Here is a 20818-nt window from a genome sequence, read left to right as displayed (position 1 = left end):
GTTCTCCCCCCCGCTATGCCCCCCCAGCGCTGGGCCCCGCCTCAGTGCCCCCCCCCGCTATCCCCCCCCAGCGCTGTGCCCTGCCTCAGTGCCCCCCCCCCCCTGCCGGTGAGTTCTCCCCCCCCCCACTATGCCCCCCCAGCGCTGTGAGCTTCCTCACCACAGTGGCCCAGGCCCTCGGGCTGAATCCGGTTTCCGTTTCCCTGCAGACCCCTTGCTGGCTCCGGTCTCCCCCCAGAGCAGGGCTGGCCCAAGGCAGAATGGCGAAGTGTAAACGGAATGAATCTGAATTAACCTGGTTCCCGTTCCGGGGGCCCTGGCTCGTGCCGCCCCCCGAGAGTCAGAACTGCCGAGTGCGGGGAAACCGAGGCACAGCGAGGAGCCGCCCAGGAGTCCTGGCTCTCAGCCCCAGGCCGGGGAGAGAACCCAGGCATCCGGGCAGAGCAATCAGGCGTCTTTTCATACCTAAATTGTCTTTATTGAAGGAAAACAGTCTCCGTGGCAGCGGCTGGGGTGGGGTTAGTGTCAGTTCAGCCCCCCGGGGCGGGGCCGGATTATTGCACAGTTATTGGGGGGCCAACCCCACCCCCCAGCCGTGCCCCCGGTTCCAGTGCTGGGGTGAACCCCAATTCTGAGCCCCCCAGGAGGGGGCCCAGGGCTGCTCCCCGCGCAGGGGCTGCCCCCCACCACGTTCCTAGTGGGGCAGGAACCCCAGCTTTGAGCCCAGAGGGGGGACCCCCATCTTGTTCCCAGTGAGGGGGCCACATCCCTGGCCACTGCCAGAGCGTGGGGGGCAAGGAGAGGGTTCGGGGTGCTCGCTGCACCCCCATTTCCCACTGCTGCCTTTCCAGTGCTCAGGAGGGTTGGATTGCATAGTGCAGAGGGGCACGTGGGGGGCCCCCGCTGGAGAAGGGAGACACCCCCCCCAACAAGTGGGGGCGGATCAGCAATTCCCCTGTTCCCCCACTCCGGACTTGTGGGACCCTGATGACTTCAGGGGGCGGGAAGTGGCATCGTCCCTTTCACAGTGGGGTGGAGGGATAGGGACGGGGGGCCTGGGGCAGATTGGGGGGCAGAACAGTCTCCTCCATTCCCCCTTCTCTCTCTTCCTTCCACCAAACCCCCGCTCCCTCCAGCCCCCAGGCAGGGGGGGGAGGAATGCAGATCCCCCCCCCATATACACACAGTCCATCTCTGCTCCAGGGGGTGGGGGCAGGGGCTCAGTTCCCCCCAGCTTTCGGGGGCCCCCACCCCTCAGCAGCATTTCTTGACGGGGGGCTTCTTCTTGGGCCTGTTGATCTTCACCACCTCGGGGTGCTGCAGCCGCGCCAGGTTCTCCTGCTTGGTGCGGAGCACCATGGCCGTCACCGCGTTGAACATCTGGGGGGCGGGGCGAGAGGGTGGTGAGCTTCCCCGCAGCAGTGCCCCCTGCCCCGATCCCGGCATCACCAGCTTCCCCCGGCCCCATCCCGGCACCCAGGGCCACGAGCTTCCCCGCGGCGGTGCCCCCGGCCCCCAGCTTCCCCCAGCCCCATCCCGGCACCCAGGGCCACGAGCTTCCCCGCGGCGGTGCCCCCGGCCCGAGCCCGGCCCCCGGCACCGCCAGCTTCCCCGCGGCGGTGCCCCCAGCCCCATCCCGGCACCCGGCGTCGCCAGCTTCCCCCGGCACCCAGGGCCACGAGCTTCCCCGCGGCGGCGGCGCCCCCCGGCCCGAGCCCGGCCCCGCCAGCTTCCCCGCGGCGGCGGCAGCGCCCCCGGCCCCGCCAGCTTCCCCGCGGCGGCGGCAGCGCCCCCGGCCCCGCCAGCTTCCCCGCGGCGGCGGCAGCGCCCCCGGTCCCGCCAGCTTCCCCGCGGCGGCGGCGCCCCCCGGCCCCGCCAGCTTCCCCGCGGCGGCGGCAGCGCCCCCGGCCCCGCCAGCTTCCCCGCGGCGGCGGCAGCGCTGGCCCGAGCCCGGCCCCGCCAGCTTCCCCGCGGCCTCTTCTCCCCCCGTGCCCCATGGTGCTGGGAGCTTCCTGGCAACTGCCCCCGCCACCCACCCACTGCTGCGAGCTTCCCTACAGCAGTGCCCCCGCCAGCTTCCATCCCCGCCCCCTGCAGGGCTGTAAACTTCCTAACAGCTGTGCCAAGGCCAAGGCCAACTTCCCGGCAGCCCCACCCCCGCCTTTCCCGGCATGGTGCTGGGAGCTTCCTGGCAACAGTGTCCCAGCCATGGACTGTCCCCGCCCCCTGCCCCTCCCCCGCATCCCGAGACGCGCACGGTGCCGCGAGCTTCCCCTCAGCAGTGCCCCCAGGCTGGATTCCCCCTCCCCGCCCGTGCTGCGAGCTTCCCCACAGCAGTGCCGGTACCTCCTCCACGTTGAGGTTCTCCTTGGCGCTGGTCTCGAAGAGCCGCACCCCCATCTGCTCGCTGAAGCGCCGGGCGTCGGCCGTCTCCACCTGCCTCCGGGCCGCGTCCTCGCACTTGTTCCCCACTGCGGGGAAGTGGGGGAGGGTCAGACATGGGGGGTCGGGGCCCCAGGGGTTAACCCACAGTCCCCTGGGGTAGGGGGATGGGGGGCAGAGACAGATCCCCTAGGGGAGGGCAGTGTTGGGGGGCAACGGGGGACCCCAGACTCACCCAGCCCCTTGCAGACGCTGCGGGGGAAGGGGGGACCCCCGGGGGGGGCTGAGGGGGACCCCAGACTCACCCAGCACCTTGCAGATGCTGCGGGGGACGGGGGGCCCCCGGGGGGCTGAGGGGGACCCCAGACTCACCCAGCACCTTGCAGACGCTGCGGGGGAAGGGGGGACCCCCGGGGGGCTGAGGGGGACCCCAGACTCACCCAGCCCCTTGCAGATGCTGCGGGGGAAGGGGGGACCCCGGGGGGGCTGAGGGGGACCCCAGACTCACCCAGCCCCTTGCAGATGCTGCGGGGGAAGGGGGGACCCCCGGGGGGCTGAGGGGGACCCCAGACACACCCAGCACCTTGCAGATGCTGCGGGGGAAGGGGGGACCCCGGGGGGGCTGAGGGGGACCCCAGACTCACCCAGCACCTTGCAGACGCTGTCACAGTTCTGCCCGATCTCGTGCAGCCAGCGCTTGATATTGACGAAGGATTCGGGGTTCGTCACATCGTAGACGATGATGACGCCGTGGGTGTTGCGGTAATACCTGCCCCGGGGGGGAGGGGAGACACGCCATGGGACCCAGGCGTCCGAGTAATCAACAAGCCCCCACTCCCCTCCCAGAGCTGGGAGAGAACCCAGGAGTCCTGGCTCCCAGCCCCCCCCCCTGCTCTAACTCACTAGCCCCCACTCCCCTTCCAGAGCTGGGGAGAGAACCCAGGTGTCCTGGCTCCCAGCCCCCCCTGCTCTAACCCACCAGCCCCCACTCCCCTCCCAGAGCCAGGGAGAGAACCCAGGAGTCCTGGCTCCCAGCCCCTCTGCTCTAACCCACCAGCCCACACTCCCCTCCCAGAGCCAGGGAGAGAACCCAGGAGTCCTGGCTCCCAGCCCTCCCCCCCCATGGGACCCAGGCGTCCGGCTCACGTGGAGGTGATGGTGCGGAATCGCTCCTGTCCGGCCGTGTCCCAGATCTGCAGCTTGACCCGCTCGCCGTTGATCACCACGGTCCGGATTTTGAAATCGACGCCGATGGTGGTGATGTAGCTGCCTGCGGGGGGCGAGGGGGCGGGACGGGGGGGCCGGAAGCGGAGAGGGAAGGAGAAAAGGGAGGAACAGACGAGTGATGCATCCGGCCGAGGGGGTCGCAGGGCTCTGCGAGGATCCACCCCCCCGAGACACCCCCAGACCCAACTGTGCCCCCACCATCTGATCCATCCCAGGGAGGGGGCTCAGAGCCGGGAGTGCAGTCGCTCCAGCCCAGATGTGAACCCCACGGGACCCCCCCAAGCACCCAGAGGGAAGGGACCCCCAAGAACCACAGGGCCCATGGCAGGCAGAGGGAGGACTGGGGGGCTGGGGTGAAGTGGGGAGAGGAATCGGGGGCAGAGCAGTTTGGGGGGCACTGAGGGAGGGGGGCTGGGGACCTGAGGGGGGGCAGCCAGGCCGCGGGAGGGCAGCCAGGCTGTGGGGGGGCAGTGAGGGAGGGGGGCAGCCCGGCCGTGGGGGGGGGCAGTGAGGGAGGGGGGCTGGGGACCTGAGGGGGGGCACTGGAAGGGGGGCAGCCAGGCTGGGGGGGCAGTGAGGGAGGGGGGCTGGGGACCTGAGGGGGGGCAGCCAGGCCGCGGGGGGGGCAGCCAGGCCGTGGGGGGGGCAGTGAGGGAGGGGGGCAGCCAGGCCGTGGGGGGGGGCAGTGAGGGAGGGGGGCTGGGGACCTGAGGGGGGGCACTGGAAGGGGGGCAGCCAGGCTGGGGGGGCAGTGAGGGAGGGGGGCAGCCAGGCCAGGAGGGCAGTGAGGAAGGGGGGCTGGGGACCTGAGGGGGGGCAGCCAGGCCGCGGGGGGGGGCAGCCAGGCTGGGGGGGGGCAGGGAGGGAGGGGGGCAGCCAGGCCGTGGGGGGGGCAGTGAGGGAGGGGGGCTGGGGACCTGAGGGGGGGCACTGGAAGGGAGGCAGCCAGGCCGGTGGGGGGGGGGCAGTGGGGGAGGCAGCCAGGCTGTGGGGGGGCAGTGAGGGGGGGCAGCCAGGCCGCGGGGGGGGCAGTGAGGGAGGCAGCCAGGCTGTGGGGGGGCAGTGGGGGTGGGCAGCCAGGCCGTGGGGGCGGCAGTGAGGGGGGGGCAGCCAGGCCGTGGGGGCGGCAGTGGGGGAGGAGCCAGGCCGGTGGGGGGGCAGTGGGGGAGGAGCCAGGCCGCGGGGGGGGGCACTCACCTGAGAACGTGTTATCTGCAAACCGCAGGAGGAGGCTGCTCTTCCCCACCCCTGGGGGGCGAAAAGGCGGGTTAGGGGGGAGCAGCCAAGACCCCCCCACACCTGGTCCAAGAGCGACCGGCCGCGCCCACAACACAGACACCGACCACGCCCCTCCCAGAGCCACCCGGGCTGTTTGCCCAGGGAGTGTCGCCCTCGCCCCATCTCCCAGAGAACCCAGGAGTCCGGGCTCCCAGCCCCCCCGCTCTCACCCACCAGCCCCCACTCCCCTCCCACAGAACCCAGGAGTCCTGGCTCCCAGCCCCTGCCCCCCGCTCTCACCCACCAGCCCCCACTCCCCTCCCAGAGAACCCAGGAGTCCTGGCTCCCAGCCCCTGCCCCCCACTCTCACCCACCAGCCCCCACTCCCCTCCCAGAGAACCCAGGAGTCCTGGCTCCCAGCCCCCCCTCCTCTAATCCACCAGCCCCACTCCTCTCCCAGAGAACCCAGGAGTCCTGGCTCCCAGCCCCCCCTCCTCTAACCCACCAGCCCCCACTCCCCTCCCAGAGAACCCAGGAGTCCTGGCTCCCAGCCCCCCCCTCCTCTAACCCACCAGCCCCCACTCCCCTCCCAGAGAACCCAGGAGTCCTGGCTCCCAGCCCCCCCGCCCCCACCCACCAGCCCCCACTCCCCTCCCAGAGAACCCAGGAGTCCTGGCTCCCAGCCCCCCCTCCTCTAACCCCCCAGCCCCCACTCCCCTCCCAGAGAACCCAGGAGTCCTGGCTCCCAGCCCCCCCTCCTCTAACCCACCAGCCCCCACTCCCCTCCCAGAGAACCCAGGAGTCCTGGCTCCCAGCCCCCCCGATCTCACCCACCATCCCCTCCCAGAGCCAGGGAGAGAACCCAGGAGTCCGGGCTCTTGGCCTCTCTCGAGCCCCAGCTGCTCTGGAGTGAGGGGGTGGGTGGACTGAAGGGAGCAGCTGCACCTCTCCCCACCCCCGCAGCCTGCCAGGCCTCGCCAGACGGGGAGAAACCGGGACCCAGGCATCCGGGGCAGCTCCCCTCCCGCTCCGTTACAAACCTCGCCCCGCGGGCAGCCAGGGCAGGGAACCGGCCGAGATCTGGGGGATCCCCCCACGCACCCTAGGTGGGATCTGCACAACACCAGGGCACACCCCAGCGGGGCAGACAGGGAGCAGGTAGAAAGGGGGGAGGGAGAAACCCCACCCCTCTGTTATATAGGGGTCGATCTCGATGCATTTCAAATGGGGGGGTCTATGGACCCCAGGGCACTCATGGGGAAACTGAGGCACAGATGTGCAGGGAATTGTCCAAGTTCACAGAGCTGGGAGAGAACCCAGGAGTCCTGGCTCCCAGCCCCCCTGCTCTAACCCACCAGCCCCCACTCCCCTCCCAGAGCCGGGGAGAGAACCCAGGAGTCCTGGCTCCCAGCCCCCCCTGCTCTAACCCACCAGCCCCCACTCCCCTCCCAGAGCTGGGGAGAGAACCCAGGAGTCCTGGCTCCCAGCCCCCCTGCTCTAACCCACCAGCCCCGACTCCCCTCCCAGAGCCGGGGAGAGAACCCAGGAGTCCTGGCTCCCAGCCCCCCCTGCTGTAACCCACCAGCCCTCACTCCCCTCCCAGAGCCGGGGAGAGAACCCAGGAGTCCTGGCTCCCAGCCCCCCCTGCTCTAACCCACCAGCCCCCACTCCCCTCCCAGAGCCGGGGAGAGAACCCAGGAGTCCTGGCTCCCAGTCCCCCTGCTGTAACCCACCAGCCCCCACTCCCCTCCCAGAGCTGGGGAGAGAACACAGGCGTCCTGGCTCCCAGCCCCCCCTGCTCTAACCCAGCAGCCCCCACTCCCCTCCCAGAGCCGGGGAGAGAACCCAGGAGTCCTGGCTCCCAGCCCCCCTGCTCTAACCCACCAGCCCCCACTCCCCTCCCAGAGCCGGGGAGAGAACCCAGGAGTCCTGGCTCCCAGCCCCCCCTGCTCTAACCCACCAGCCCCCACTCCCCTCCCAGAGCCGGGGAGAGAACCCAGGAGTCCTGGCTCCCAGCCCCCCTGCTCTAACCCACCAGCCCCCACTCCCCTCCCAGAGCTGGGGAGAGAACCCAGGAGTCCTGGCTCCCAGCCCCCCCTGCTCTAACCCACCAGCCCCCACTCCCCTCCCAGAGCCGGGGAGAGAACCCAGGAGTCCTGGCTCCCAGCCCCCCCTGCTCTAACCCACCAGCCCCCCCACTCCCCTCCCAGAGCCGGGGAGAGAACCCAGGAGTCCTGGCTCCCAGCCCCCCTGCTCTAACCCACCAGCCCCCCACTCCCCTCCCAGAGCTGGGGAGAGAACCCAGGAGTCCTGGCTCCCAGCCCCCCCTGCTCTAACCCACCAGCCCCCACTCCCTTCCCAGAGCTGGGGAGAGAACCCAGGAGTCCTGGCCCCCAGTCCCCCTGCTGTAACCCACCAGCCCCCACTCCCCTCCCAGAGCCGGGGAGAGAACCCAGGCATCCTGGCTCCCAGCCCCCCCTGCTCTAACCCAGCAGCCCCCACTCCCCTCCCAGAGCGGTGTAGAGAACCCAGGAGTCCTGGCTCCCAGCCCCCCTGCTCTAACCCACCAGCCCCCACTCCCCTCCCAGAGCCGGGGAGAGAACCCAGGAGTCCTGGCTCCCAGCCCCCCTGCTCTAACCCACCAGCCCCCACTCCCCTCCCAGAGCCGGGGAGAGAACCCAGGAGTCCTGGCTCCCAGCCCCCCCTGCTCTAACCCACCAGCCCCCACTCCCCTCCCAGAGCCGGGGAGAGAACCCAGGAGTCCTGGCTCCCAGCCCCCCCTGCTCTAACCCACCAGCCCCCACTCCCCTCCCAGAGCTGGGGAGAGAACCCAGGAGTCCTGGCTCCCAGCCCCCCTGCTCTAACCCACCAGCCCCCACTCCCCTCCCAGAGCTGGGGAGAGAACCCAGGCGTCCTGGCTCCCAGCCCCCCCTGCTCTAACCCAGCAGCCCCCACTCCCCTCCCAGAGCCGGGGAGAGAACCCAGGAGTCCTGGCTCCCAGCCCCCCTGCTCTAACCCACCAGCCCCCACTCCCCTCCCAGAGCCGGGGAGAGAACCCAGGAGTCCTGGCTCCCAGCCCCCCTGCTCTAACCCACCAGCCCCCACTCCCCTCCCAGAGCCGGGGAGAGAACCCAGGAGTCCTGGCTCCCAGCCCCCCCTGCTCTAACCCACCAGCCCCCACTCCCCTCCCAGAGCTGGGGAGAGAACCCAGGAGTCCTGGCTCCCAGCCCCCCTGCTCTAACCCACCAGCCCCCACTCCCCTCCCAGAGCTGGGGAGAGAACCCAGGAGTCCTGGCTCCCAGCCCCCCTGCTCTAACCCACCAGCCCCCACTCCCCTCCCAGAGCTGGGGAGAGATCCCAGGAGTCCTGGCTCCCAGCCCCTCTGCTCTAACCCACCAGCCCCCACTCCCCTCCCAGAGCTGGGGAGAGAACCCAGGAGTCCTGGCTCCCAGCCCCCCCTGCTCTAACCCACCAGCCCCCACTCCCCTCCCAGCGCTGGGGAGAGAACCCAGGAGTCCTGGCACCCAGCCCCCCCTGCTCTAACCACCAGCCCCCACTCCCCTCCCAGCGCTGGGGAGAGAACCCAGGAGTCCTGGCTCCCAGCCCCCACTGCTCTAACCCAGCAGCCCCCACTCCCCTCCCAGAGCCGGGGAGAGAACCCAGGAGTCCTGGCTCCCAGCCCCCGCTCTCGCCCCTAGGCCGCAGGGGGAGGCTGGAGCGCAGCGGGGAGGGCGAGGGAAGGGAAGAGGCGGCGGAGGGGGGGGGGGGACGCGGGGGGGGGCAGGAGCCAGGCCGGACAGAGGAGAAATGGCACAAAGGGGGGAGAAGGGGGGGCAGGGCCGGAGCCGGGAGCGGAGGGAGGGAGAGAAACTTGGGGACGAGGGAAGAACTGGGGGGGCGGGATATGGGGGGGTCCCCGGAGAGCACCAGGAAGGGGCGCGGGGGGGGGCGAAGAGAAGCCGGGAGGAAACAGAGACACGAAGCGGGGAAGCGGCTTGGAGAGAGGGAGCGAAAGGGCCGGAGGCGGCGGACAAAGGGGGCCCCGGGGAGGGGGGAACAGGCCGGGGGGGGGCGGGAGGGATCGCGCCGGGGGGCCAGGGGGGGAGCGAGGCCGGGGGGGGGGAGCGAGGCCGGGGGGGGGGCCCGGGAAGGGGGGGAGCGAGAAGGGGGGGGAGCAGGGGGAGGGGGACAGGCCGGGGGGGGCGGGAAGGGGGGGCCCGGGGGGGAGCGAGGCCGGGGGGAGCGGGAAGGGGGGGCCGGGGGGGGAGCAGGGGGAGGGGGGCCCGGGGGGGAGCGAGGCCGGGGGGAGCGGGGGGAGGGGGGCCCGGTAAGGGGGGGAGCAGGGGGAGGGGGGCGGGAAGGGGGGCCCAGAGGAAGGGGAGCAGGGGAAGGGGGACAGGCCGGGGGGGGCGGGAAGGGGGGGCCCGGGGAGGGAGCGAGGTCGGGGGGAGCGGGGGGAGGGGGGCCCGGTAAGGGGGGGAGCAGGGGGAGGGGGGGCCGGGGGGGGGGATCGCGCCGGGCCCGGCCCCTACCCGAGTCCCCGATGATGAGCAGCTTGAAGAGATGGTCATAGTCCTTCCCGGCCATTCGCCCGCCGTCCGGTCCCTCCCTCCGCCTGTCCGGTCCGGTCCGGTCCGGTCCCCCGGGCTGCGGGGCCAGTCCCGGCCGGGAGCTGCCTGCGCGGGGCCGCGGCTCAGGGGCTCATGGCCGGGGGCGCAGGCAGGGGGCGGCAGCGCCGCGCGGGACCCGGGCCCAGGACACCCCCCCTCGGCCAGCGGCGCCCGCGGCCCGGCGCTGGGTGGACCCGGGATCAGCTGACCCAGAACCGCCCTTCCTGCGGCGCCTGGGCCGGGGGGCGGGGCCTGGGCCGGGGGGCGGGGCCAAGTGACCCGACCCCCCCCTCCCCGGACACGCCCCCGTCCGGCTGATAGGCCCTGCGCGCCCCCGCGCCCCCAAACACCCACCCCCCAGTCCTGCTCCCCTGCGTCCCCAAACCCCCACCCCGCCCCCAGCACCCCAACCCCCCCAAACCCCCACCCCCTGCACCCCCAAACACCCAGCCCCAGTCCTGCTCCCCTGCGTCCCCATACACCCACCCTGCCCCTATGCACCCCGCTCCCCAAAACCCCTACCCCAAACCCCCTCCCTGCCCCTATGCACCTCACCCCAGACCTCCTTCCCTGTGCCCCCATACACCCACCCTGCCCCCTATGCACCCCAACTCCCCACCCCCAGACCTCGCCCCTGTATCCCCAAACACCCCCTGCCCCTATGCACCCCACCCCCCTGCACCCCAAATCTCCATCCTCCAGACCTGCTCCCTGAACCTCCAAACACCCACCCTGCCCTCATGCACCCCAAATCCCCACCCCCTAGATCTCCTCCCCTGGACTGGGGGCCCCCCAGGCTGTGCCCCACAGATGGCCAGATCCACCCCTCCCAGAGATGGGTTCCCCCCATCCCCCCCTTCATCAGCCCCCCAGGAGATGGCTCCCCTGATTCCCACACACACCCAATCCCTTCCCCCCAGTTGATCCCCCCCAAGATCTGGGGTGTCCCCCTCCCCCCCCAGCCCGTTCCCTGTGTTGGTGGGGGAGGGTGTCTGTGCCGGAGTTGTCCATCTGTCTGTCTGCGGCGCGTTCCTCCCCCCGGGAAGGACATTCCAGCCTTTCCTCCAGCCTGCCCCCCCACAGCACCACAAGCACCCCATTGTTCTCCCGCCCCCGAGGGAGCAACCACAGCCGCTCGCCCCCCTCCCCGAGCCGGGGAGAGAACCCAGGAGTCCTGGCTCCCAGCCCCCCCAGCTCTAACCACCGGCCCCCACTCCCCTCCCAGAGCCGGGGAGAGAACCCAGGAGTCCTGGCTCCCAGCCCCCCTGCTCTCACCCACCAGCCCCCACTCCCCTCCCAGAGCCAGGGAGAGAACCCAGGAGTCCTGGCTCCCAGCCCCCCTGCTCTCACCCACCAGCCCCCACTCCCCTCCCAGAGCCGGGTAGAGAACCCAGGAGTCCTGGCTCCCAGCCCCCCTGCTCTCACCCACCAGCCCCCACGCCCCTCCCAGAGCCTGGGAGAGAACCCAGGAGTCCTGGCTCCCAGCCCCCTGCTCTCACCCACCAGCCCCCACTCCCCTCCCAGAGCCAGGGAGAGAACCCAGGAGTCCTGGCTCCCAGCCCCCCTGCTCTCACCCACCAGCCCCCACTCCCCTCCCAGAGCCGGGGAGAGAACCCAGGAGTCCTGGCTCCCAGCCCCCCTGCTCTCACCCACCAGCCCCCACTCCCCTCCCAGAGCCGGGGAGAGAACCCAGGAGTCCTGGCTCCCAGCCCCTCTGCTCTCACCCACCAGCCCCCACTGCCCTCCCAGAGCTGGGAGAGAACCCAGGAGTCCTGGCTCCTAGCCCCCCTGCTCTCACCCACCAGCCCCCACTCCCCCCTCCCAGAGCTGGGGAGAACCCAGGAGTCCTGGCTCCCAGCCCCCTCTGCTCTAACCACCAGCCCCCACTCCCCTCCCAGAGCCGGGGAGAGAACCCAGGAGTCCTGGCTCCCAGCCCCCTCTGCTCCAACCACCAGCCCCCACTCCCCTCCCAGAGCTGGGGAGAGAACCCAGGAGTCCTGCCTCCCTGTAGAAATGACACACACACACATACACAGCGATTAGTAACAGTCTCTTTCTACACTCGCTCCGCATACATGATATGTGCACAAGGCAGCAGGCTAGAAAAATCCCTGCTCACAACCCGAGCGCGTTAAATAGAGACTGGCCGCCTCTGAGTCACCGCCGTACGAACGGTTCGTAATGGAGCATGTTCCCTGTGTAGATAAACAGACCTTTGATCATGTAATAACCCAAGGTGCACGGGGCACGTTGAGCAGATACGGTAGCAAAATATTCTGCCCCCTGCTGGAGGGGGATGAGCCCTGCTCTGCGTGTGTGAGAGAATCTAGAACCTGGAAAGTTCGGCTGCTTGAGTCGGAAATACTCGCGCCGAGTAGCAGTTAGGAGGGTGGTTCATGGAAGGGGAGCAGGGCCTAGTAGGTTAGAGGGCTGGGCACCAGGACTCCTGGGTTCTCTTCTCTGCCACTCTGTGACCTTGGTCAAGTCCCTTCGCCTCTCCGTGCCTCAGGTTGCCCCATGTGAAGTGGGGATAAGGTTAGGAACTCAGTTTATGGGGGTTGGGTTGAGGGGAAGGTGCTGGCTAAGGGTCAGTGGCCTCTTTTCTCTTGGCTTCTCTAGTGTTCTGGCCAGCCACCTTTTGTGCCTTGTATTGAGTCACCTAGAACCTCTCCCCCAAACCTGAAGCAGATTTTTTTTACAGATGCCCTGTTCTGCACCTTCTGTCTGCACATAATGCACGTTAGTCCTGAGTTCTCATCTGAGAAAAACAGATGAGCCATGTGTCTTGGTAGCTTGAGAGCCACAGGCAAGGGAGTGAAGAGGGAGTTAATCTAGATGTAGGGTGTTCTAGAACTGTCCATTGGCTGACACCAAACCTCCCATTGGGCAGTATAGAGGGGCAGGCCAGCAATGAAGAGTCCCCCTGAAGTGAGTTCTGTGATCTAGAACCCCCAACAGGACAGGACGTAGGACCATGTCTTTGTCAACATGGTGCATCCACTTGGAGTGAATGGTGTAGCCAAGAACACCAGCTAGGATCACGCACCATAACTGCTGCCGCCGCAGGGAATCCAACTGGCCAATTTAGAAAGGGACGTCTGGGTATCCTCGCACATCCAGTATCCTAACCTAGGACACTCAATCGGCTCACATGAAACATTCATTTGGCTAATCAGCACCATCCAGTTTGTCAAGCCATGGTGAGAAGGGTTGGATAACCTGGTAGGATGACCTAGAACCCTAGTTTCTTCAGTATGGAGTATCCAGTTGAATAGAGTTGGCCAACCTAGATTATGCAGCAGGATAACAGGGAACTCATGGTTGGGCACTACTGCATATCCCAGAGGTGGCAAACTATGCCCTGCGGGCCACATCCGGCCCCAGGGACCCTCCTGCCTGGCCCCAGTCCCCGGCCCCTCCCCTGCTGTCCCCCTCCCCCGCAGCCTGAGCTCACTGCGCCACCAGCACAACGCTCAGTGCAGCCGAGCTGCAGAGCCGCGGCCTGACCCGGTGCTCTGTGCTGCGGGGTGGCGTGGCTGGCTCCAGCCGGGCGGTGCGGCTGCCTGTCCTGGTGCTCTGTGCTGCGGGTGCCGTGGCTGGCTCCAGCCGGGCGGTGCGGCTGCCTGTCCTGGTGCTCTGTGCTGTGGGTGCCGTGGCTAGCTCCAGCCGGGCGGTGCGGCTGCCTGTCCCGGTGCTCTGTGCTGGGCGGTGGCGTGGCTGGCTCCAGCCGGGCGGTGCGGCTGCCTGTCCCGGTGCTCTGTGCTGCAGGGTGGTGTGGCTGGCTCCAGCCGGGCGGTGCGGCTGCCTGTCCCGGTGCTCTGTGCTGGGCGGTGCCGTGGCTGGCTCCAGCCGGGCGGTGCGGCTGCCTGTCCCGGTGCTCTGTGCTGGGCGGTGGCGTGGCTGGCTCCAGCCGGGCGGTGCGGCTGCCTGTCCCGGTGCTCTGTGCTGGGCGGTGGCGTGGCTGGCTCCAGCCGGGCGGTGCAGCTGCCTGTCCCGGTGCTCTGTGCTGGGCGGTGCCATGGCTGGCTCCAGCCGGGCGGTGCGGCTGCCTGTCCCGGTGCTCTGTGCTGGGCGGTGCCATGGCTGGCTCCAGCCGGGCGGTGCGGCTGCCTGTCCCGGTGCTCTGTGCTGGGCGGTGCCGTGGCTGGCTCCAGCCGGGCGGTGCGGCTGCCTGTCCTGGTGCTCTGTGCTGGGCGGTGCCGTGGCTGGCTCCAGCCGGGCGGTGCGGCTGCCTGTCCCGGTGCTCTGTGCTGGGCGGTGCCGTGGCTGGCTCCAGCCGGGCGGTGCGGCTGCCTGTCCTGGTGCTCTGTGCTGCGGGTGGCATGGCTGGCTCCAGCCGGGCGGTGCGGCTGCCTGTCCTGGTGCTCTGTGCTGGGCGGTGCCATGGCTGGCTCCAGCCGGGCGGTGCGGCTGCCTGTCCTGGTGCTCTGTGCTGGGCGGTGCCATGGCTGGCTCCAGCCGGGCGGTGCAGCGGCCTGTCCTGGTGCTCTGTGCTGGGCGGTGCCATGGCTGGCTCCAGCCGGGCGGTGCAGCGGCCTGACCCGGTGCTCTGGGCTGCGCGGCTGTCCAGGCAGCGTGGTAAGGGTGCAGAGAACGGGGGGGTTGGATAGAGGGCAGGAGAGTTCGGGGTGGTGGTCAGGGGGCAGGGGTGTGGATAGGGGTTGGAGCAGTCAGAGGGCAGAGAACAGGGGGGCTGAATGGAGGCAGGGGTCCGGGGGAGCAGTCAAGAAGGAAGGGGGGTTGGATGGGGTGGGGGGGCACGCAGGGGTTCCAGGGGCGATCGGGGGACAGGGAGCAGGGGGAGATGAATGGGACAGGGGTCCTGGGGGGCTGTCAGGGGACGGGGGGCAGGGGGGGGGGGTTGGATGGGGCTGGAGTCCTGGGGGCGTTGTCAGGGGGAGAGAAGCAGAGGGAGTTGGATAGGGGGTGGGGGCCAGGCCCCACCTGGCTGTTTGGGGAGGCACAGCCTCCCCTAACCGGCTCTCCATACAATTTCGGAAACCCGATGTGACCAAAAAGTTTGCCCACCCCCGGCATGTCGAGTAGTATAAAGCTGGCCAATATAGATCACTCAGTGGGATAATCTAGAACCCTACTCCAGTCAATATGGAGTATCCAGCTGGTTACAGTTAGCCAACAGATTGTGCAGTAAGAGAACCTAGCACCCGTGGGCAGCTACTACAGGCTACCCAGTCAGATAGGATTGGGTAACCTAGAACAGCCCATGGCCGGACCCTTGCTTGTTCAACGTGCACCATTAAACCTCGGAGGCTGAGTACCTAGAATGGCTCTGTTGACCCACCTAGAACATCAACTTGGGCAATTGAGGGGGGAAGGATTTGGAGACCTGGAACTTGCTGTAGCGTATCAGCAAATCCTCTAGACAGACTCTCTAGTTGAGTGACCTAGAACATCCTGTTGAGTGACCTTGCAGCTAGTTACCCAAAGACTCCTCTCATTGGCACCTCGGTAACCAGCTGGTTTGGCCGCTTCCTTTGTTTGGTGCTGGTGTCTTGTGTCCACTCACCCCACCCTGACCCCTCTTCCTCTCCACCCCCTAGAATCTCCAGAACCAGCTCCCAGGCTCTCAGCTTTTTTTGAAGAGCGATAGGAAGCTGGTGCCATTGGGGGCGCTGTTCCCGCGCCGAAAGAAAGGGGAGGTCTTGGCCTGTGCCGGGGTCCTGGAGGGAGCCAGGGGGGATGTGGGGATCCCTTCTTGCTGCCGCTGGAGCTTCAGCTGCTGCTTGATAATGAACTCCATGTCGTCCTGGGGGGAGAAACGGGGGCACTGAGGTGAACATAGCCACAGGCTGGGGAGGGGACCCAGGAGTCCGAGTCACAATCCCAGAGACCGTAGCAGCTGGGAATGGGACTCAGGGTCACCGTGCTGGGGGCTCTACCCGCCGGGGACGGGACCCAGGAGACCGGGTCACCGTGCTGGGGGCTCTACCCGCCGGGGACGGGACCCAGGAGTCCGGGTCTCCGTGCTGGGGGCTCTACCTGCCGGGGACGGGACCCAGGAGTCCGGGTCACCGTGCTGGGGGCTCTACCCGCCGGGGACGGGACCCAGGAGTCATGGTGATTCTAGCCACTGAGGTAGGAACCCAGGAGTCCAGGCTACTATTTAGGGCCTCTACCAGCTAAGAAAGGGACTCAGGAGTCCTGCGGGGGGGGGGGACCTTCCCGCCCCGCCCCCAGTCGTTACCCACCTGCCAGCCCTCCAGCTCCTGGGACAGCGCCATCTTCTGGCGGATGGCGGCCAGCAGCTGTTGGCTCATGGAGTCCCGCTCCAGAGAGACCTGGGCCAGCTCCATCTCCATCTGGCCCTTCCTGCGGTGGGGGGGCCCACAGGGGTCAGACCCAGCCCCCAGCCCTGCTCCCCTCCCCTCCCCAACAGCCACCCCCTCTAGCCTCATCTCCCCTGCCCCCCCGATCAGCCCCCCTCCAGCCCAGCCTGCCCCGTTCCCCTCTCCCCTCCAGCCCCTTCCTGCCCCATCTCCCCTCCCCCCAATCAGCCCCATCTCCTCCACTCCCCTCCCCCTGATCAGCCGCCCCCTCCCCCGATCACCCACCCCCTCCAGCCCAGCCTGCCCTGCTCCCCTCCCCGCTCCGGACCCCTCCTTCCCTGTCTCCCCTGCTCCCCTCCCCGATCAGCCCCCCTCTCACCCCATCTCCCCCACTTCCCACCCCCACCATCATTCCTGTCTCCCCCCCCCCCCCCGTTCCTCCCCAGCCCTGTCACCCTGGATACTGTCCGTTTGGGGGCAGTTCCCACTTGTGAACACAAGGGGTCTCTCTTCCCCAGTGGTGCATGGTGCAGGACGGGGGGAACGGGGCACGGGGGGTCTTTCCCCTCTGGGGGGCCCCGGCCCCGATCCGGCCCCGGGGGGGGGGACTGGCTGGCTTGGGGGAGGGGCGGCAGGGGGGTCTCACTTGATAATGGCTTCGTCCCGATCGGCCACGGCCAGTTTGAGGGTCTCGTCCCGGTCGCTCTCCTGGAAGAGGCGTCTCTGGCTCGCCAGCTCCCCCCGCAGGCTGCCCAGCTGCACGTGCTGCAGGGTCAGCTGGGGGCAGAGAGAGGGGGTAGGGCAGGGAGAGCAGCCCCTGCTGGGGAGCCCCCCACGCCCCCCACCCGGGCTCCCGCTTATGGCCTCCCACCCCCCGTACACTCACCTGGTCCTGGAGGTTTTGTATCTCCACCTCTTTCTGTCTCAGAAGGTCTTGATCCAGTCGGGTCAGAGCCAAGACCCGTTTAGCATATTCACCCTCCTCTTCCGAGCCCCGGGCTGGGGTCTTCGGCCCCCCAGGGGCAGCCTCAGAGACGGTCCTGGCCAGGGGCTAACACAACACAAGAACAGCAGCAGCTTTGGCACCGAGATGCAGCCACCTCTGGGGCGCGACGTGGGGGCTGTTTAGACAGGGACCCCCCCTCGTCCAGTGCTCAGCGGGGCAATTTCTAGGTTCCCAAAGGAGCAGGTTCTAGGTTCCCCAATGATGGATGAATTCTGGACAATTTCTATGGCCCCAAAGAGGGAGGGCTCCACATCCGTCATCCACTTTGGGGGTTCTAGGTACTTTGTGTATTGGTCAAGAGGGGTTCTAGGTTCCTCGACAATGATTGGGTTCTGGGTGACACAGACACCCCAAAGAGGAGGTTCTTGGTTTCCCAAATTGGGTTTGTTCTAGGTGTCTCAGCCTGGGGTGGGTTTCTGGGTAGTGGCTAGGCTCACCAAGAGGGTGGGTTCTAGGTTTCCCAACAGAAGACTCGTGCCGGTTTAACGGAGGGAAACGTACCCCAGCCCATACAAGGATGTTGGGGACCCCCCCCAAGAGCCCTTCCGCTCACCTTAGCAGGCCCCCCGTTCTGCTCCGGGCTCCCCTCGCCGCTCTGCTCAATCTCCGACTGCAGGGAGGCGAGCGAGGCATCCGAGTCGTGGAGACGAATCTCGTCCGCCATCTCCCTGACCCGGCGCTGGAGCCACCTGTTGGAGACTCGGAGCTCCTCTGCCTCGGCCCGGAGCTGCTGGGCCTGGGGAGGGACGAGGGGAACGAAGGGTTAATACAGCCCCCCAGGGCCGCCGAGCCTCCCCGCCGCGCGGCGCCCCCTGGCCGTACCTGCAGCTCCTTCTCGTGCACCTCCCGGCGCAGCTGCAGCAGGTTTTCATGCAGCGTCTCCACCAGCCCCTGCACGGCCTCGGTCTCCTCCCGCAGCTGCCAGGTCTGACGCTCCAGCTCCTGCTTCCGCTCCTGCAGCATCAGGTTCTGGGAGCGAGAGATGGGTCAGAGCCGGTGCCCCCTGGAGGGGAGAGGCCCCGTTCCCTGCTGCCCCCTGAGCCAGCCAGTCCCCGCCCTGGGGCCGGACCAGAGCCGGCGCCCCCTGGAGTGGAGAGGCCCCGGGTCCTCCCCCATCCGCTGAGCCAGCCAGACTCTGCCCCAGGGCGGGACCAGAGCCGGCACCCCCTGGAGGGGAGGGTGCGTATCTCACCTCGGCCTGCAGGCTCTGGGTCCGGGCCGCGTGCTCGGCGCTGCTCATCCCCAGGGTGCGATTCTCAACCCGCAAGGCCATCAGCTCGTCCTGCAGCCGCTGCTCCAGCTGGACGGCCTGGGGGGGGGGGCAGACAGACGGACAGATGGACGACGGGGCGGGGGGGGAGTGAGCCGGGGACGCAGCATCAGGGACCTGCCTGATTGCGAGCTGGGAGGGATACGGGGGGGGGGGCTCCCTGGGACCCGGCACTGGCCCTTTAAACCCGCCCACTCAGGAAATTCACCCCCTGCCCCCCACGTCCTCCCCCCCCTCCCCGATCCTGAGCTGCTTAAGGGATTTCAGCCCAATAGGATCATGGGATACGGAGGGGATGTCCGGGCAGCCAGTACTACCCACTCCTCCCAAGGAACCCAGGAGTCCTGGCTCCCAGCCCCCCCCCATAACCACTAGGCCCCCCTCCCCTCCCAAGGAACCCAGGTGTCCGGGCTGACCTGGCTCAGCTGCTCGGCCAGGCGCTGGTTCTGCTCCGACAGCTCCTGCGCCACCTGGGAGCTCTCCCGGCTGGTGTCCTGCTGCTCCAGCCGCTGGTGGCCCAGCTGGGCTCGCAGGGCCGCCAGGTCCCCCTCCAGCTCCGCCACCCGCGTCTCCCACTCGGCCACCCCCGACTCCAGCCGCCGGCGCAGCTCGTACTTCTCCTGCTCCAGCCTCTGGGGGGGGGGGAGTGGGGTGAGACCAGCCCTGGGCACCCCCCTGGCCCCAGAGGGGAACAGCCCCATACCCCATTCCCTGCCCCCCGAGCCAGCCAGTCCCCCCAGGCCGGATCGGGGCCAGCGCCCAAGAGAGGGGAACGGCCCCATGCCCCGTTCCCTGCCCCCCCGAGCCAGCCAGTCCCCCCAGGCCGGATCGGGGCCAGCGGCCAAGAGAGGGGAACCGCCCCATGCCCCGTTCCCTGCCCCCCGAGCCAACCAGTGCCCCCCCCAGGCCAGATCGGGGCCAGCGCCCAAGAGAGGGGAACCGCCCCATGCCCCGTTCCCTGCCCCCCCGAGCCAGCCCGGCCCCCCAGGCCGGATCGGGGCCAGCGCCCAAGAGAGGGGAACCGCCCCATGCCCCGTTCCCTGCCCCCCGAGCCAGCCAGTGCCCCCCAGGCCGGATCGGGGCCAGCGCCCAAGAGAGGGGAACGGCCCCATGCCCCGTTCCCTGCCCCCCGAGCCAGCCAGTCCCCCCAGGCCGGATCGGGGCCAGCGCCCAAGAGAGGGGAACTGCCCCATGCCCCGTTCCCTGCCCCCCGAGCCAGCCAGTCCCCCCAGGCCGGATCGGGTCCAGCGCCCAAGAGAGGGGAACCGCCCCATGCCCCGTTCCCTGCCCCCCCGAGCCAGCCAGTCCCCCCAGGCCGGATCGGGGCCAGCGCCCAAGAGAGGGGAACTGCCCCATGCCCCGTTCCCTGCCCCCCTGAGCCAGCCAGTCCCCCCAGGCCGGATCGGGGCCAGCGCCCAAGAGAGGGGAACCGCCCCATGCCCCGTTCCCTGCCCCCCGAGCCAGCCAGTCCCCCCAGGCCGGATCGGGGCCAGCGCCCAAGAGAGGGGAACCGCCCCATGCCCCGTTCCCTGCCCCCCTGAGCCAGCCAGTCCAAGCCCTGGGGGGTGGCTGGCCAGGTCTGGGGTCACCCCGGGCTCTGGTACCGGCTGCGCCCCTGGGTGGTGCTGCCGGCTGGACCAGTCGGACCGGGTGCCGCGGGGGCGTCGGCCCCAGCCGGACAGGGAGGGGGGGTAATTATGGGACAGAGGGAGAACGAGAGCAGGGGAGCGAAACAGAGCAAGGGAGGGTGGGAGGGTGAGTCATGGGTGGGGCAGAAAGTCCCAGGGACCAGCCCCTCCTCCGAGACAGAGAGAGTGTGTGGTGATACCAGGTGGGGGTGGGGCTGGGAGCCCGGACGCCTGGGTTCTGTCCCCAGCTCTGGGAAGGGAGTGGGGGCTGGTGGGTTGGGGGTGGGGGGTCTGGGAGACCGGACTCCTGGGTTCTCCTGGCTCTGGGAGCGGAGTGGGGGCTGGTGGGTTAGAGCGGGGGGGGGGGCTGAGAGCCAGGACTCCAGGGTTCTCCTGGCTCTGGGAGCGGAGTGGGGGCTGGGGGGTTGGGGGGGGGTCTGGGAGCCCGGACTCCTGGGTTCTCTCCCCGGCTCCGGGAGCGGAGTGGGGGCTGGTGGGTTAGACCAGGGGTGGGGGGCTGAGAGCCAGGACTCCTGGGTTATCCCGGCTCTGGGAGCGGAGTGGGGGCTGGTGGGTTGGGGGGGGGGGGTCTGGGAGCCCGGACTCCTGGGTTCTCCTGGCTCTGGGAGCGGAGTGGGGGCTGGTGGGTTGGGGGGGCTCTCACCTCCAGGGCGGCCGCGTGGTCCCGGGCCAGCGCCTGGCTGCGCCCCCGCAGCTCCTCGTTCTGCTCCAGCAGCATCTTGCCCAGCTCGGCGGCCAGCAGCAGGTCCTGCTCCCGGCGCTGCAGCAGCGTCCCCGGGTCCTCGGGGGCGGGGTCCCCGGCGCCCCCCCGCCGCTCCGTGGGGAAGGGGTAGAACCCCTCGCCCAGCGCGGGGGGCGTCGGCGGCGGGGCTGCCATGGAGGGGCCCGGACGCCTGGGTTCTCTGCACCCCGAGGGGGAAGGGGGGGCCCGGACACCTGGGTTCTCTGCACCTCGAGGGGAAGGGGGAGGAGGAGCCGGACGCCTGGGTTCTACCTGCCCAAAGAGGGAGGGGGCGGGTTTCTGCCCCCTAGGAAGGGGGAGGGCGGGCAGGACTCCTGGGTTCTGTCCCCTCTGGATCGGAGCAGCAGGTGCCCAGGGCTCAGTTCCTGTTTATTTCCTGATTCCTCCCCCCGCCCCGAAGGGGCCGGCACAGGTGAGCGACACCTGC

The 20818-nt window shown here is 69.3% G+C and overlaps 2 protein-coding genes across 2 annotated transcripts; both read right to left on the bottom strand.

The window, feature by feature from the left end:
• Nucleotides 1-456: 456 nt before the first annotated feature.
• On the bottom strand, nucleotides 457-9635 carry LOC123369519 (ras-related protein Rab-35-like). The gene is made up of 6 exons (XM_045015192.1): nucleotides 9360-9635; nucleotides 4807-4857; nucleotides 3529-3652; nucleotides 3027-3151; nucleotides 2347-2471; nucleotides 457-1380 (listed from the first exon to the last, which is right to left on the bottom strand). The coding sequence occupies exons 1-6, from the start codon at nucleotides 9412-9414 to the stop codon at nucleotides 1255-1257; spliced, it is 606 nt and encodes a 201-aa protein (XP_044871127.1). The 5' UTR covers nucleotides 9415-9635; the 3' UTR covers nucleotides 457-1254.
• Nucleotides 9636-14306: 4671 nt separating this feature from the next.
• LOC123369191 (BICD family-like cargo adapter 2) lies at nucleotides 14307-20526 on the bottom strand. Its single transcript, XM_045014550.1, has 9 exons — nucleotides 20293-20526; nucleotides 18417-18632; nucleotides 17923-18039; nucleotides 17553-17699; nucleotides 17284-17466; nucleotides 16611-16775; nucleotides 16371-16501; nucleotides 15647-15767; nucleotides 14307-15204 (listed from the first exon to the last, which is right to left on the bottom strand). Exons 1-9 carry the CDS (start codon nucleotides 20524-20526, stop codon nucleotides 15025-15027), a joined length of 1494 nt encoding a protein of 497 aa, XP_044870485.1. The 3' UTR covers nucleotides 14307-15024.
• Between the last annotated feature and the right edge of the window lie 292 nt (nucleotides 20527-20818).

Source organism: Mauremys mutica, chromosome 4 (assembly GCF_020497125.1).
Source record: "Mauremys mutica isolate MM-2020 ecotype Southern chromosome 4, ASM2049712v1, whole genome shotgun sequence".
Classification (NCBI taxonomy): Eukaryota; Metazoa; Chordata; order Testudines; family Geoemydidae; genus Mauremys; species Mauremys mutica.
This window is presented reverse-complemented; position numbering and strand designations above follow the sequence as displayed.